At 42.3% G+C, this 17,610-nt stretch overlaps 1 protein-coding gene and 1 long non-coding RNA gene across 4 annotated transcripts in view; one reads left to right on the top strand and one right to left on the bottom strand.

The window, feature by feature from the left end:
* SLC44A1 (solute carrier family 44 member 1) overlaps nt 1–6,966 on the bottom strand; it is a 193,711-nt gene extending 186,745 nt beyond the window's left edge. The window contains exon 1 of one of the 3 annotated variants that reach the window (XM_031014502.3): nt 6,594–6,966. In XM_031014502.3, coding sequence (XP_030870362.1) covers nt 6,594–6,629 — 36 coding nt within the window. In that variant the 5' untranslated portion in view covers nt 6,630–6,966. The remainder of the gene's footprint in view (nt 1–6,593) is intronic. The other 2 variants (XM_031014503.3, XM_055350367.2) reach the window with 2 other exon arrangements.
* Nucleotides 5,704–17,610, top strand: part of LOC129524547 (uncharacterized) — a 51,039-nt gene continuing 39,132 nt past the window's right edge. The window contains exon 1 of the long non-coding RNA XR_010130313.1: nt 5,704–6,479. This is a non-coding gene — a long non-coding RNA (uncharacterized lncRNA). The remainder of the gene's footprint in view (nt 6,480–17,610) is intronic.

Here is a 17,610-nt window from a genome sequence, read left to right as displayed (position 1 = left end):
GAGATTTTTCAAAGATCACCAAGACTGCAATACGAAGAAAAATTAGAAGGGAGCATGAACAGTTACGGAGAGATCTGTAACCAAGGTACTGGGCTGGAGATGACAGAGGCTTGAACCGGAGTGCTGGCAGTGACGTTGAGAAGGTCAAAGAGGCAAGATGTGGTGACTAGATATAGAAGAGTGAGAGGCAGGTTCCCTACAGGACTCGAGTCTCCAGTTTCCACAACCAGGACATTGGTATCATTCGGTGAACCAGAGATAAAGTACTGAAAAAGCCGGGGGGTGAGGGGTACGATTTTGAGGACAGATTTAAACATGCAGAGTTTGAGTTGCCTGTACAATATTCTAGTGTAAATGCTAATTAATCAGTTGGATATAAGGATCAGCGACCAGGACAGTAATTTACTTTGGGAACTGTTAACATACAGACTGTAACTGAAGCCATACGAGGGATGAAATTACCCAGAGAAAGGGTAAGGAAGAGTGGCTCTCAAACTTGGTGACACACGAGGGCTACCAGGGGAACTTTTAAAAGTTTTGATGCTGGCTACTCTGGGTGTACTACTATGGGTTAGCCCTGCTCTGCAAGAAGCACTTATAAAACAGAAAAAAAAATTTTTTTGATGCCCAGCCAGCAGTCTTGGGCCAATACATAAGAATCTTCGGGAATAGGATCCAGTCATCACTTCCATAACATTTGTAAACTTCTCCAAGTGATTCCAATGTGCAGCCAAGGATGAAAGGAAAAGAAAGCCTGAGACATTAAGAATTAATAGTACTGTACTACAGAAAGGACAAGAGATTAAGAGATTAAGCAGGTTGCTAATCCCAGCTACCTCATAATGTATCTCTCTGACCTCAGTCTACTTCGTATCTCTACATTCTCGTTTAGATCAACAGAAAAGTGATAGTAGGTTTATCTCATATATCCCCTATAGTCCCAAAAATCTGAGGCAAAATTACAAAATTGAAATATTTCATTCTTTCTTTGCAGTTTGAGCAGGGGAAAGGGGAGCACAGAAAAACAACTATCAACCAATTACTGGTAGTAGAATATATTTTTATGAATAATTTTCCCAAGCCAATAACATTTTTAAATGACTGTACTGTTAACACATCAAATAGTATTTGATAGTATAGTATTTGTTAAGCCTGGAAGCATTCTAAGTGGACTAGCTTTGCTGTACCATGCTACTCTCCAGATGGCAACTGTAGAAAGTTCAAAATGGTGGTGTGAAATTTAACTTGGAAATCCCTTAATTCAAAATTTTATCTTTAGAAAAGTAAACGTTTTCTAAAGATAAAAAAGTAGGCTGGGTGCAGTGGCTCACACCTATAATCCTAGCACTTTGGGAGGCCAAGGCAGGAGCATAGTTTGAACCCGGGAGTTTGAGACCAGCCTAGGCAACATAGTGGGATCCTGTCTCTACAAAAAATTTAAAACATTAAAAAAATAGCCAGGCGTGAGCTCGTGCCTATAGTCTCAGCTACTCAGGAGGCTGAGGTGGGAGGATCACTTGAGCCCAGAAGATCAAAGCTGCAGTGAGCTATGATCATGCCATTGCACTCTAGCCTGGGTGACAAAGCAAGACCCTACTTCTCAAAAAAAAAAAAAAAAAAAAAAAAAAATTAATAAACTGCAATTTAAGATTTGGGAATTGGCCGGGCATGGTGGCTCATGCCTGTAATCCCAGCACTTTGGGAGGCTGAGGTGGGTGGATCATCTGAGGTCAGGAGTTCAAGACCACCCTGGCCAACATGGTGAAAACTCATCTCTACTAAAAATACAAAAAAAAAAAAAATTAGCTGGGCGTGGTGGCGAGCACCTGTAATCCCAGCTACTTGAGAGGCTGAGGCAGTAGAATCACTCGAACCCGGGAGGCAGAGGTTGCAGTGAGCCGAGATTATGCCACTGCACTCTAGCCTGGGCGACGAGAGCCAAACTCTGGCTCAAAAAAAAAAAAAAAAAAATTACCATTTCTACATTATTTTCCAATTTTGAAATTAACTTTGATTTACATATTTTGAGGAGTAGATCCTCTATGCTAACAACACAGTATTCAGAAGATGAAGGGAAAAAAAGGCTTCATGCCATGACTTCTGTTCCCGTTAGATCAAGTTTACTTTGCAGGTCATAATTTAACTGAGCAACTTTAGTCTCTGTGGGTAATTCCCACTACACTCTTCAAATTTAATTTTTACCATCTCACTTCAAACTCCACAAAGCTGATATAGATGATGGTATTATTAAAATTGTTAAAGCACAGTTAGCATATGCAAATATTAACCAGCATTTGTAAACCACTTCTGATTGTTATTACTCCCAAAACAGAATATGAGTGCTACAAAAAGACAGTTAAATATACAGCCTTCAATTTGAAGACAATGGGATGAGACAGTGGACAAAAGTCTCCTAAAGCTAGACAGACAAGGGGCAGTTTGTTCAACTTGAAAGATTCTCCTCCATCCCTCTTACAACATTTAAGGTTAGAAGTGAAGGACACAGAACTTCATAGAACTTGCAAAATCTCCTGGCCTCTAAAGCACTGCTGTGAGAAATAATCATCTAGCCATTAAGGACAAAGACTTATGGCAATTTGCTAAGTAATCTTTCAAAAGATTCATTCAAACTGGTTTGTCAATGGGAAAGAGCATTTAATAAATCTGAAGATTTACAAGTGAACTTTGAAGTTTAACATTACAAGGATAGAAATTATGTCAGGTTATACCAGAACAAACGAATTATAGGGAGATGGGAATAAATTTTAAGAGCCTTAGGGAGGATTAGCACTGTAAAAAGAAACTCAAGACTATCTTACTTTTACGTTCCCCTCAAAAGACTTTTAGGCAAAGACTATCCTGTGTTGGTTTGTATTGAGCAATTACCAATATTAGTAAACAACTTGTAATGGTCACTAATTTTTAAAAAATAATTTAAAAAGTTCCTTAAGAGCCCTGACTCACTAGACACTTTTAAGATCCTAGATGTACATAGCTGATACAGCACAAATTATTTTGCCAATAATCTGCTCCTCTAGCAATGAAATGCTAGTATAGAATGTGACACTTTTCTTTGATCTAAATCCTAAAACAGTATAATTATTTTGATGGAAAATTATGATACCCAGACACCGCCAAGAAAATGAAAATAATACCAGGACAGATTACAAGAGATCAAAGTTTGGAAGACCACAAACTCTTTCATGAGAATCTACAACATAGCAAGAGACTGTAAGGGAAAATAAATTATATTTCAAAAGTGAAGCCCTGCTACAAAAAGAAAATGCACTTTATTTACATTGATAAAACCTGCCAGAGCTTTAAAGTTGCTGAAGACACTGCTGAGAAAAGCTAAACTGAACTGCAGATTACCTCAAAGCACACTGTTTTCCTGTGTTGTGTAGGTTATCATTAGAGTTTGCAGACAAGCTCTTTTAAGATGTTGTAGCCACTGCTCCATCTAAAACATACACATTAAGCAGGTCATCAGGAGCAAAGGAAAACCTTGAACAATTTTGCAAGCTGATGGTACCACTGAAAGAACAGGAAGGGATATAGAAAAGGCAGGTAAATTTTAACTTAAACAGTCCAGGTTTGAGTTTAGAAGAGGACGGCTTGGCAAAATTAATCAACCAGCCCATAGAATTTACAAACAGTGGATGGGTCAGGTCTAGATTCATATTCGATGCCACTTGCCAGCCAGAGGTTCAAATATATGTCTACATATTCCCTCCAGTGACTACTGATGAGCAACTATTAAGTACAAGGTACAGTGAGGCACTGCAGTAGATACACAAATAAGGAAAACAAAAATAGTTCCTGTGCTCAAGAAGCTTACAATCCAGTAGAAGGCATGAAACAAACATATTCTGAGTGAAAATACATTTGAGACCCCTGATAGGGAGCGGTCGCTCATGTCTGTAATACCAGCACTTTGGGAGGCTGAGGTGGGTAGATCACCCGAGGTCAGGAGTTCGAGACCAGCCTGACCAACATGGCAAAACCCTGTCTCTACCAAAAATACAAAATTAGCCAGACGAGGTGGTGCATACCTATAATCCCAGCTACTTGGGAGGCTGAGGCAGGAAAATCGCTCGAACCCAGGAGGCGGAGGTTGCAGTGAGCTGAGATCGCACCATTGCACTCCAGCAGCCTGGGCAACAAAAGCGAAACCCCGTCTGAAGAAAAACAAAAAAAAGAAGAAAATATTTTTGAGACCCCTAAGAGAGGCTGGAGAAGATGTGGAGTTGCAACCCTATTTTGTTTAAAAACACATATAGGAACAACAGTATTCTAAAACTGGTAATGCTCCTGAAAGGAGAGTTAAAATACCAGCCGATTAGTAACATTTCACAAATGAAGGATGCCAAAAATCTCAAATAAGAAAAAAAAAAAAAAAAAAAAGACCAGCTCCTTGGCACAAAACCTGCTCCTCAATGCTCCACTGAACACTACAAGTCCCTAAAGCTGAACTTAAAAGCATGTGACAGCTGTTGATTGGTTATAGGAATCCACAGGAAAAAAATGCACCCCTTGGGTGCATGACATGCATCTTATCTGTGGAACAAGGCATGTTCTACAGTGAGAGGAGGTAAAAGAAAAGAAAACGTATATGATAGCATTCTGAAAAGTATGACGTGGAGTTAGACAAATGCAAGACCCACTATCGGTTTTAAAGCAGAGTTCTGATGCAGCACCCATCCCTCCCAAATTTAACTGGTCATGCACTGAACAAGCTATCCATAAACTATCAATACTTTTCTGTCTTAAAGGCATTTCACCACCAAAAGGGAATGTAAATTAACTCAATTCTGAAAAGAAAGGCAATCTGAAAAACACCTTTTTGGTGAAAATTATATTTAAGTAAATATTAAAGAGCACCCAACTAGACCCCCACAAATTCCTAACCAGTTGAAAGTTATGTGCAATTCTACACCTTTATATGTTAATATGAAAACTCTGATATACCAAGCCTCTCCTTCCTAACACCTCTACGTATAGTTTTTCTTTGCTATTATAACTGAATAGGAATCTTTAACTACACCAAAAAGCCTGACTATAATGCTAGCAGAAAAAAAAAAAAGCTAACGGGTAAGCAAACACTCAAAAAAAAAAAAAAAAAAAGACTGGAGGAATAGGATGATAGGATGGATACCTAATAAAACACAAATGTCCCCCATTCATCTGCAATTCTAGTCATTTTCTCTCTAACAGATCTCAGATTTTCAGAACAAGTATGCAGGTTATTTAAAACTGAGTTATATATAGTCATTTAGCAGCAGCAAAAACACTTCTGGCATTATCACAGATGCTAGATTTCTGGAGGAATTTTTTCCCCCCAAACTAGCATTTTTCTTCACCAAGAACCAACCATCCTTTATTTCTAAAAACAAGAGCCCTTTTCTGCCCCCTAAAACAAACAAATCACAGACCACAGTTAATGAAACTACGCTAAAGAAACGGTGAGATTACATCCCAGGCGTTGTCAGAGCCTATTTTTCATACACCACCACAAGACAGTTTGATGCAGTATTCCTGATTGCTTTTTATAGTATTTGTAAATACACTCGCTAATCCACTAAATTAGGTAATTTACAAACAGGTCCTCTCAGTTATTAGTGGCCAGTAGTCGAGTTCTATTACATTTGATCCTCGTACAGTTGTCTAAACATTTCCACCCAGGTTAAGGGCTCGGATCCGAGAGAAGGAGGTTGGCGAAATTTGGATGGGGGCAGGGTAGAATCTGGGAGAAATCTCTGCATCTCAGCCCTCAGCGACAACATTCAGCCAGTGCCCACAGAAAAACTAAATTCGGAACCTCTTCCTCCTGTTACACTGGCAACAAAGAGGGAGTTTCCGTAGCGCTCCCGTCACCCACCAGGTGCCCAATCTCCTTCCCAGCCCAGAGTCGGCGCTCCCGCAGGGGCCTCCGAGTGCGGGGAGGCCGCGGGGCCCGGGTCACGGCACTAAGGGGGGATGGGGTGCAAGCGAGCAAGCGAGGTCTGCGGAGCGGGCCGTGGAAGGGCTCCGGGACCCGCTGAAACCATCTGAACCCAGCCAGGGGGCAGCGGGCAAGAGAAAAGGGGCAGAATATCTAATGAAGCAGAAACTGGAATTCGGTGGGAGAGGTGAAGAGCCCTTGCTGGGGGTACACCTGCGAGGAGCACAGAAAACGGGCGGCGGATGGCGAGGAGACTCCACGGAGGTGGAAGAGAGGAGCCAGGCCCGGAAGAACAGGGAAGGGGATGCCACCTGGGGCAGAGGAGGCGCCAGTGCAGCCTCTACCTGCCGGCGGGCGGGACGGGCCGCTCAGGTGTGACTGGGAGGAGGGGGCCGACTGGGGAAGGGGCCGGGAAGAGCTGAGGGCGCACTAGGGGCCGCGCAGAAGCGCCTGCGAGTCGGCAGCCGCGGAGCCAGCGCACGGGCATCGGCGGGACCCGGAGGACGGAAAGGCGGAGTGGGGGTCTTTGGACTGCACGGTGCGCTCAGGGGAGGCTGGGGACAGCGAGAGGTATCGGGCGGCGGGCGCCCGCCGCGCGACGCGGCGCACGGGAGGCATCCGGGCGGGCGGCCGGGAGGCGGGAGCCCCTCACCTGCGCGGCGGAGGAGGCGGAGCTGCAGCAGCCCATGGCGGGGCCGAAGGAGCCCGGAGGCGGCGCCGGGCGCGCAGCTACGCCCCGGAGCCCCTCGGCATGCGAGCCGGCGGGCGCCCGGGGAGGGCGCGGCCTGGCACCGCACGGCTAGGCGGCGGCGGCGGCTGCAGCGGTGGCTGGTACTCAAGAGGCGGCGCGGCTAGGGGCAGGCGCCGGCCACATCCCCCGGCGGCGGCGGCGGCGGCGGCGGCGGCGGCAGCTACGCGTCTCCTGCTCTGCTCCTGCTGCAGCAGCTGCTCCCCAGCGGAAAGGGGCGGGCGGCGGCGGCGGCGGCGCCTCCCTCTGTCCCCCCGCCTCCCGCCTCCCGCGCCCAGTCCCTCTCCCGCTCCCTCTCCCGGGCCGCCGCCTCCTCAGCGCCGCGCGCGTCTCCCATCAGACTCCCCGCCCCCAGTGCAGCGCCGTGCGGGCGGCAGCCAGAACAAGGCCGGGCCCTTTCGCGCGTGTCAGAGGCTGCGCGGGGCCGGGCTTATTTAGTTGTGGCACCGAGGCAGCTCTCTGCCTCGAGGCTGGAGGGCAACGCGGTCTGAGGCAGCCAAAGACCGGGCCAACTCGCTGCCAAAAAGGGGCCGGATTGCTTCCGGATCTAGGAGGCAAGCGGGACTTCTCCCTCTCCCTACTGGACGCACAACTCAGGATCCTGATGGCTTCTTACCGCTCCGTCGGCTGTTTTTTTCTCCAGAGGAAAGCGTACACAAGAAACCTTTCCTGGAGAAGGAATAGGTGATAAGAAGACGGGAAGAAACAAGCATCTGTTGCTACTGTCCCCATTTTGCTGATGTGGAAACTGAGGCTTGAAAGGGACCAAGAACCTAATGAAATGTCCCCAAGGTTGAAATGGTAATAAATAGCCAGAAATGAGGAAAAGGCAAAAAGTTATCCAGGCTCGCAAGTCAAAGCCATACTGGATCTAAGCTAAACTTTCTTATACAGGATAGTCTACAAAAAACAATACGGGGACATTAATTTATTCATATTAAAAATACTTACTGAAGACACACTACGTTCCAGTAACTGGTACTGGGAATAAAGAGACGAACAAAAGAGACTTACCAAGTTCCTGTTGCTAAATCAGTAAGACTCAAGGAAGTAGCAACAAGCTAAAGTAGACGTGGTAACTACCTTCAAGAAATTTACAATTCCAAACGAGTCGTTAGGAAATACAGTATGAGGTGAAAACAGTTAAAAAGTGAAAGAAATAAAACTAAAGATAATGTTTTATTATCTTTAGATGATGTTAAAAAAACATTATCAGGCACTGTTATAGCCTTCATATGTCATTTCATCTTGTCAAAGAATGTCTCAAAAGACAGCCACAGGAAAGAAAAGAAAAACTTTATTTGCAAAGATGCAAGGGAGTGAGACTTCCAAAAGGACTGATTCACCAAATATGAGACATCAAGTTTTAAAGATTACTTAAAATGTAGAGGGAAGAAAAGAACACAGAATTAAATTGACTTTACATGCACTGAAAGGGAATCTAAGCCAAGGAAAGTTGGAATGGTAGCCTGTAAGGGGACAGCTACAGAAAGGGCCAGAGAAGAAGAATTCCTAATTGATGTTTTCCTATGCCATTTCCTGAGTTCGTGACTGTGGACGAGTTATCTCTCCAAATCTCATTGTCCTCTTCTGTGAAATGCTGGTAGCAGGGATGACTGCAAAGGCTTGTGGTCAAGATTAAATAACATAAGAAAGTGTTGCTAGGTGAGCAAGTACTCAACTGCTTGAGATCTTGAATTCTTCTGCATTCTTTCTAGTTTCGTTTCAAGTTAATCAGAGGGTCCACCATACCACGGAGCTGGCGAATCCTACATGTGTTTCCCATAACCATTAAACCAATAAATACAAGTGAAGACATAAAACTAATGGTTCTAGTCCCAATTCTGGTTGTAAACTCCAGAATTAGATTGTAAACTCCCTGAGAACAAGGAAAAGTATTTTCTCCTTTGTATCTCCCTCAGCTCTCTCAAATGTTTGTTGAATTATTCAGTGCAGCCAAGAATAAAAAACATTCCCTTGAGATTTTCCCTCAAAGCCAGAAAAGTACATCTTGTTTTTAACTCGGGGAGGAGGCTGAAAGTAAAACTACAGTCCTAAACAAGAAGCCATCTGTCTTCCTTCTTTATAGTCAAGGAAAGGGGAGTTGTTTCTCTTTGCAGAGTCAATATGGGAGCATTTCTCTCAGATTAGAAAAATCTTTTTGGCTAGTGCTGCTGTTCCGTGTAGTAGCTAGTGCTTATTCTGTAATTGGAACTGTAGAAGGAGATAAATGCGTAACAGACTGTGGCAGTGCTTCATAAAATGTATTTTGCTTTTTTAGAGATCTCTTCCCTAGACATAGATAATGGGTGAATATAATTGAAAGCAAGCACAGTCCATTGTGCTTGACTGATCTGAACTCTGGTTTTCCCTTTAAGGGTTAATAGAACTAAGAGTTCTAAGATTCTGCAAGGTGCTTTGTAAATACACCAATTATGTATGTATGCACCATATATGCATATGAATGTGATGTTTCAAAATTATACCTCGTCATTAGCATGAGGGAAACTAACAGCTCTTGCATTGATATGCTGTACCTTCTAAGAATGAGTCTCTTTCCCATCCCCCTCATGCCCAAAAAAAGCCTCGTAAAAGGAGTGATTTAGAGAGGGGCAAATTACTATTCCTTTTCACTCTTATAAACAAGTACACACAGCATTCAATGAAATTAAACCACAGCAAACTCAGAAATCACAAAAGGGATTTTTTTTTTCTTAAGCCAGTGATCAGGGTACTTATCTACCATGGTGAGATGTTACCAGGGCAAGCCCCTTCGTAGGGGCTTAGGTTGTTCTTCTTTTTCTTTTGGGAGAAAGGAGGTTTTTAGAAACTTATGTAAAAACCATCTGCGCTAACCAGGATAAAATTATAAGGTCTATCAATCTTGGTGCTGCAGGGTAAAATCAGATCACCAGCTGAGCCAGCCAGAAATGCTTCCCAGTGGTCTGGTATTGCATAATTGGCTGTGTGAATTCCAAGGGTTCCAGCTTCAGATGGAGGTCTTGGTGCTGGTCACTCACTGAGGGAAAACATTGAATTAATGGTCTTTCCAATGATTTTTATGAAGCCTGACTTGTTGTTCACATGATTTCAGGTTTTGGGGTAACAGAAATACAAATGCGTCTCTACATGTATATGTCTATAACTGCTCAGAATAGTCCTCTTAATTTAAAAACCATGGCATTTGGTGCTGTGGCTGTGTTATTTACATTTTAGCACATACTGTGCTCACAGTCACATCCCACAAGAGCTTATTTGCTTCAGCAGAGCCCTAGCTTCCAGATTTGCCTCACAACCTCTTCCTCCTGAGCATTCACATATCACCCCAGGGAGATGCTCCAAAAGTCAAAACTAATTGTAACCAAGGGCTGTAACTGTTCATTCATTGCCAGAGAGGCAAGAGCAGTCTCTATTTGAGAAGGTAGAAATGTATCTCAGCCTCCCAGTTAAACCAGAAGTTAGAAATCCACTTTACCTGAACAGAGCTTTCCCTAACTCAGGCATGCAACAGAAAAAGACAACATTGTATTCAGCAAGACTGGCAATTCTTAAGTCCTTAGCTCTGCAACTTTGTTTCTGGTCACACTTGTAAGTTGATGTTCCTCCAATATTTATTAATAATTCTGGCTTTTATTTGTGGTTTCACTTGGATTTTTGTTGCAAGATCAAACAATGTATGAATTCTCTTTAAAATGCTTGTTATAAACTTGTGTTTAGAGGGGTGTATCTTCCTCCTACTACTTTTCTGAATGACTTTTTAAAACACTGTAGTCATTCAATTCATTTAATAATTTTTGTATTGACTGCTTTCTATGAGCTAAGCATGTTTGATTTTGATTAAGTAGCCTGTGCTCATGCATCAGTCCTCAGGGATTTGAGCTGTTTCCAACATAAAATTAGTGTTGGTTTTTCATTTTGGGATACTGGGATGAGGAAGGAGAGGAAATGGAAGCAGGGTTATGAGTATTAATTTGAGAAGGAAAGAAGAAATTTGTAAAGTAGGGAAATCTATTTATTTAACAGTGCATGTCTTGAGCCATTATAATGAACCAAATACCTAGCTGGGTGCCTGGGATTCAAAGACGAAGTACACTCCTTGCCTTTAGATCATTCTTAAGGGGTGGAAAGATATTTAAACCAAGAACAGAGTATAGTTTAAATGTAATGAAAGGGAAACGTCCACATACTATATAAGCGTAAAGGAGGTCCACAAAGATCGATTTTTTTTTTATTTAAAAAATGCTGTTACATTTTTTTCCCTGTTAACCGTTTCTTACTTCCACTAGACAAGTTCCCACTGTGTACCAAAAGCCTAGAAAATAGTTTGGTATCCAGGAATGTTTCATAAATATTTATTCAATGAATGAATGAATTTTGTCAATGAGTCCCTAGGAATTTAGATTTATAAATGCCTAGAATGTCTCAAAGGAAAGCTTATCTTAAATATTAGATTACTACTTTTTAAAATACTTGTTGTTGTTGTTGTTTTACTGTAAAACTTCTGGTATAAAATAGGTTTATTTTTCTGGCTGGGCACAGTGGCTCATACCTGTAATCCCAGCACTTTGGGAGGCTGAGGCAGGCAGATCGCTTGAGCTCATGAGTTCGAGACCAGCCTAGGCAACATGGCGAAACCCTGTCTCTACAAAATATACAAAAATTAGCTGAGCGTCGTGGTGTGCATCTGTAGTCCCAGCTACTCAGGAGGCTGAAGATGGGAAGATGGCTTGAGCCTGGGAGGCAGAGGTTGCAGTAAGCCAAGATGGCACCACTGCACTCCAGCCTAGGCAATAGAGCCAAATTTTGTCAAATAATAATAATAATAATAATTTTTCTAATATTGGAATTATAAAAGGCTTTTCTTTGGATAACACTAACCTAATACCATAGTAAAAGACAGATAGGATTAACTACATAAACATTTTAAAACTCCTACATGCAAAAGATACTACAAAATGAATACAAATGACAAAGAGATAAATAATACTTGCAAAGTCTATGTAAAGGTTTACATAATACACAAGAAGCTCCTATTTAAAACCAAAAGAAAAAAGAAAAAAAAAACCCACTCCACAGAAATATGAGTAAAGGACATAACAGACAAAATCCACAGTGAAAGAAATACAAGAACTAATAAAACGTGAAATGTTGCTCAGCCTTACTAATAATAAAACTGTAAGCTTAAAAATTAGGAGACATCATTCCTCACCTAGCAAATTGGCAAAGATTTAAAAGCTTAATAATAACCAGTGTGAGAGAAGGTCACAGTACTCTATACATGATTAATGGTGATATAAATAGTTACCCTCTTTCTGGGGAGAAATTTAAGAATTTGTATCAAAATGTAAAAGGTGTATTCTTTTAACCCAGCAGTTCTTACCCTGAGAATATCCAACAGCAATACAGTTTTGTTTTTAATAAGGAAAAATTGACAGAAAACTAAATTTCCATAAACAGAAGATTGGTTAAGTAATTGCTTAAATAATAGGAAGCACTATGCAACTGTTAAAAAGTAAGAGCAATCTGTATTTAATGACATGGGCTATGCATAACTAAAATATACGTCAACTAAAAACAGTAGTTTACAAAACAGGATTATGATGGAATCCTGTTCATGTCAATCGTGTGTGTGTGTGATGTATACTGTGTGTGCACAAGCACGTGTGTGCATGTTTGTGTAGATGAGGTTTTGAGGAACATGTACCAATCTGTTAACAGCAGTAACCTTTGGAGAGGAGGTGGGGATAAATCGTGGTGAAATAGAACAAGACAGAAGAGAGACATGTTCTGAATTATAACTTTTGAATTTTTTGTAGTTTTGACAAAAGCATGTACTTAAAAAAACTATATTTAAATATTTTAATATTATAAAACATTTTATTTTATTAAGGACAGGGAGGGGGTTCTCCTGAATGACCTGTTAATCATGAAGAACATATACAGTGTCCAGAGTACAGGGAAAGAACAGGTCACAAATGCAATGATTAGGAAAGGCTTCATAAATTGTGTTTCAGCTGGTCCTTAACACGTAGCTTTGGATAAGTGAAGATGATGGGAGAAAAAGAGAACTCTCAGGTATAAAATGACTTAAGCAAAGGTGCAGGCTTAGAAATCAATAAGATCTATTGCATGTTCCAGTTATCTGTTGTTGTATCCCAAACCAAACTAAAACTTGATGACTTAAAACAACAACAGTCATCAACTCTCACTGTTGGGGGAACAGAGTAGGCTCAGCTAAGCGGTTCTCGCTTGAGGGTTGTCACGTGATTGCAGTTAGCTATGAGGCAGGAGTTATCTTGAAGTTTCCTCATGCCTGGAGGTTGATACTGTTTGCCATCAGCCAGAATACCTACTTGGAGCCTTGCCACATGACCTGGGTTTCCTCACGGCTTGGTAGCTGAGTTCTAAGGGTGAGCATCTTTTTTTTTTAAATTATTTTTATTTTTATTTATTTTATTATTATTTTTTTTTGAGACAGTCTCACTGTCACCCAAGCTGGAGTGCAATGGCACGATCTGGGCTCACTGCAACCTCCACCTCCTGGGTTCAAGCAATTCTCCTGCCTCAGCCTCCTGAGTAGCTGGAATTACAGGCACCTGCCACCACACTTTTTGTATTTTTAGTAGAGTCAGGGTTTCACCATGTTGGCCAGGCTGGTCTCCAACTCCTGATCTTAGCTGATCCACCTGCCTCGGCCTCCCAAAGTGCTGGGATTACAGGCGTGAGCCACCACACTCGGCCAGGGTGAGCATCTTTAGAGGACCAGGCTAACACTGCATTACCTTTTACTTATTTATTTATTTAATATTATTATTATTATTATTATTATTATTATTATTATTATTATTTTGAGACAGAGTTTTGCTCTTGTTGCCCAAGCTGGAGTGCAGTGGCGTGATCTTGGATCACTGCAACCTCCACCCCCTGGGTTCATGTGATTCTCATGCCTCAGCCTCCCAAGTAGCTGGGATTACACGCATGTGCCATCACGCCTAGCTAATTTTTTGTATTTTTAGTAGAGATGGGTTTTCACCATATTGGCCAGGCTGGTCTTGAACTCCTGACTCAGGCGATTTGCCCACCTCAGCCTCCCAAAGTGCTGGGATTACAGGTGTGAGCCACCGTGCCCAGCCTGCATTACCTTTTATAACCTGGCCTCAGGTAGCACATAGCATCACTTTTGCTATAGTCACGGGCCCATTCAGATTCAAGGGAAGGGACCATCGGTGCTCTCCAAACCCTACCCTTGAGGAATTATCAATGTCACACTGTAAGAAGAGCATGTAGGTTGGGAGATCTTGGCCTGAGCTCTTCTGTTTGTCACAGTTTCAAACACTCTCTAAAGTCTCTTCTGACTTTAGAGGGGCCAGTTTTTCCTATCTACATTACCCTCTGGCATTCATAGGCCTTGGAATTTGTACCTCCTACAGATAAGAGAAATTCAGAGGGTTTTGAGTAAAGTAGTAATACGGTAGGCTTTTTGCTTTAAAATGATCACTATGGTGGTATCTTACAGGGAGGACTAAAGGGAGGAAAGCTTAAACAATAAAAACAGTAGTTGTTAGAGCTATGCCCCTACTCATCAACTCCCCTATTCAATTCAGAAAAATGGTGCCTAAGTATGATTGACAGGAGTCTTCCATATTCCTTACCAAAGCCTTCAGTCTTCGGAATGCTTTCAATGGGCCTCAATTCTTATAGAACCAGATGCTCCTGTGCCTGGCAGGAAATTACTAGGCCTTGGGAAGTAATTGAACTTTTTGAGAATACCAAGGTACCACTTCGGGGATACTAACTGATATTTCTCCCACTGAGCAAAGGACATAGACTCCTTGGAAATTAAGCCTGACTTGACCACCAACTTACTCACTTCCCAAGTGCTCCAATAGTTTGTCTCCTAGTGTGGTGCTACAGAACAACATGGAGGAATGGGGAGGCAGAGCGGGCTACAGGGTCTGCACACATTGCTGGACTAGCAATTTGAAGCTTAGCTACAATCATTCCCAGCTTCCCTCAAGTCCTGTTAAGAGATTTGTGTAAGGCAATGAAAAGTGTACTATTAGCTTGGTTTTTGAAGTTTCTTTCCCTATTATTATTTTATTGGACAAACTGTCAAAATCCACCTGTTCTTTCTCAGAGATGTCCTTTCTTCCTTTTTCATTGGTGCTAGACAGAGTCGTTTTCCCTAATACTATGTAATTTAGGAGAGGCTGTGTCAATTGCATAAAATATTTCTAATCTCCATAATTAAGATGCTGCTGGTCTGACAGTTTTGCTCTCTTACTCCCCCTCAGCTAGTGGCAGGGATGTAGAAAGACATTTTAAAAGAGTACTAAAGCAAAAATGACATGCTGTTCCCCTCCCGAAGGGCCTGCTCATGACTGTCACTAGCTTCCCTATGCTCCTTCCTGGAGAGTTTCATTTATGGCTTCCTCAAAAGTAGGAAAGAGAAACTATGCTAAGGTTCTCCAGACCGTCTTCTCTCCATCCCCCAAAAATGTATACCCTGCCTTCAGTTTAAATTCAGGGGAAATCCAGATTGTCCCTTCTTTTTCTCGCTCTGTCTCCCAGGCTGGAGTGCAATGGCACGATTTTGGCTCACTGCAACATCTGCCTTCCAGGTTCAAGCAATTCTCCTGTCTCAGCCTCCCAAGTAGCTGGGATTACAGGTGTGCACCACCATGCTCGGCTAATTTTTTTTGTGTGTGTATTTTTAGTAGAGACAGGGTTTCACCATGTTGGCCAAGTTAGTCTCAAACTCCTGACCTCAAGTGATCTACCTGCCTCAGCCTCCCAAATTGCTGGGATTACAGGCATGAGCCACCATGCCTGGCCCTGGTTGTCCCTTCTTATAGACCACTCTTGAGGTCAATTCCCAGCACAGCATTTGACAGAGAATAATCACTGATAAATCTGGGTTGAACACCTGAATAACCAAATTCTGAGGTAAAGAGAAATGTAGAGGTGAGAAGTAGCAGAACATTGCAGTTGCTGGCACAGAATCTTTGAAGATCATGTAGTCCAGTTTCCTATAATTTTGGGGAAAAAAAACAGAGAGATAACAAGTCACCAAGATTGCCATATATTCAACTTTTTTCTTACCTCTTGGTAGATTGATAATGTATTCAGGTATAACATATAAAAGTCCTGCTTCATCCTTACAGTAAGTCTATTAAGTAAAAATTATTATTACTATTTTAGAGATTAGTCAAATGAGATATAAAAGATAGTCTTGATAGACTGTATTATGCTGCTATAACAAACTAATTCTCAAACCTAGGTGGTTTAATAGGAGAAAGTTTATTTCTCCCTCATAGTATGTATGACACAGCAGTTGGTCCAGAGGGAGAGATGGCAATAATACTGTCTGCTTTACATAGTCATTCAGGTGTCCAGGCTTATGAAGGCTCTAAGATATTGTATTTTATTTTTTTGAGATGGAGTCTCACTCTGTCACCTAGGCTGGAGTGCAGTGGCACGATCCTGGCTCACTGCAACCTCCACCTCCCAGGGTTCAAGCGATTCTCCTGCCTCAGCCTCCTGAGTAGCTGGTATTACAGGTGCATGCCACCATGCCCTGCAAATTTTTGTATTTTTAGTAGAGACAGGGGTTCGCCATGTTGTCCAGGCTGGTCTTGAACTCCTGACCTCAGATGATCCACCTGCCTTGGCCTCCCAGAGTGCTGGGATAACAGGCATGAGCCACCGCGCCCGGCCTTCTAAGGTATTTTAGCTGCACCCTGTGTAACTTGAAGTCTTCCAACCCTCTCTCTGCAAGAAGAGAGTGTTGGATAATTACCCATGGAATTTTTACTGCCTCAGCCTAGAAATGACACATACCACTTTTGGTTGCATTTTACTGGTTAGTAGTAGTCACATGTCCTCACATTATCAAAGGGGGATGAAATGTAGAAGAAGTGGATTATTTGGTAAGCATTGCCATTGTCACTGCTCCAAGAGATAATTTGTACACTGTCCAATAGCTATTGAGTAGCAAGGTTAGCGTCCAAACTCAAGCTGTCTGATGCCATAGTCCGTGTGATTTCTTTTCATAACTTGATAATGCCATGTTGGACATGGAAGTGGCCATAGTGTGGAGAGGCAGCTGTAGCATGATGGGAAAAGCCCTAGACTTGAGACAATTGAGCTAACATATCCATTTTACCATCTACTAGTTATGAGACCTTGGGCAAGTCCCTCAGCCTCTGCTAAAAGCAATTTTTCGCCAGGCACAGTGGCTCATGCCTGCAGTAGTAGCACTTTGGGAGTTCGAGGTGGGAGGATCGCTTGAGCCCAGTTCAAGACCAGCCTGGGCAACATAGTGGGATCTCATCTGTACAAAAAATTTAAAAATTAGCCAGCATGATGGTGCATGCCAGAAGTCTCAGCTACTCTGGAGGCTGAAGTGGGAGGATTGCTTGAGTCCAGGAGGTTGAGGCTGCAGTGAGCTATGATCATGCCATTGCACTCCAGCCTGGGTGACAGAGTGAGACACTGTCTCAAAAAAAAAAAAAAAAAAAAGCACTTTTTCTATCTATAAAATAGGAACAAACAGAACTCTCATGAGATTGTTGTGAAGGTAAAAGTATGAGAGCCTTCAGGACATGTAACACACCCTCAATGAATGTTGAGGTCTGAATTCTTATTTATTCTTCTAGCCCCTCTTTCTGCCGACACAAGTACCTTCCTGGAAATGTAAGGCCTTCCATAGTGAGACTTTCTGCTGAAAGTTCTAGTTGAAATTTTGCCAGAGGAAAGACTTTAGTAACCTGATCCCAACACTTCCCAGCATTTAAATTCTGATTCTATTACCAGACCTTTTCCTGATATCAGCAATTTTCTTCATGTGTTGCCAACCACAACTCATTCATGACTTCAGGGAAAAGGAAAGGATAATGTCACATTGGAATTAAAAGTTGTG

This window comes from Gorilla gorilla, chromosome 13 (assembly GCF_029281585.2).
Source record: "Gorilla gorilla gorilla isolate KB3781 chromosome 13, NHGRI_mGorGor1-v2.1_pri, whole genome shotgun sequence".
NCBI classification, from domain to species: Eukaryota; Metazoa; Chordata; class Mammalia; order Primates; family Hominidae; genus Gorilla; species Gorilla gorilla.
Note: the sequence above shows the minus strand (reverse complement) of the source record. Positions and strands in the feature narration are given on the sequence as shown.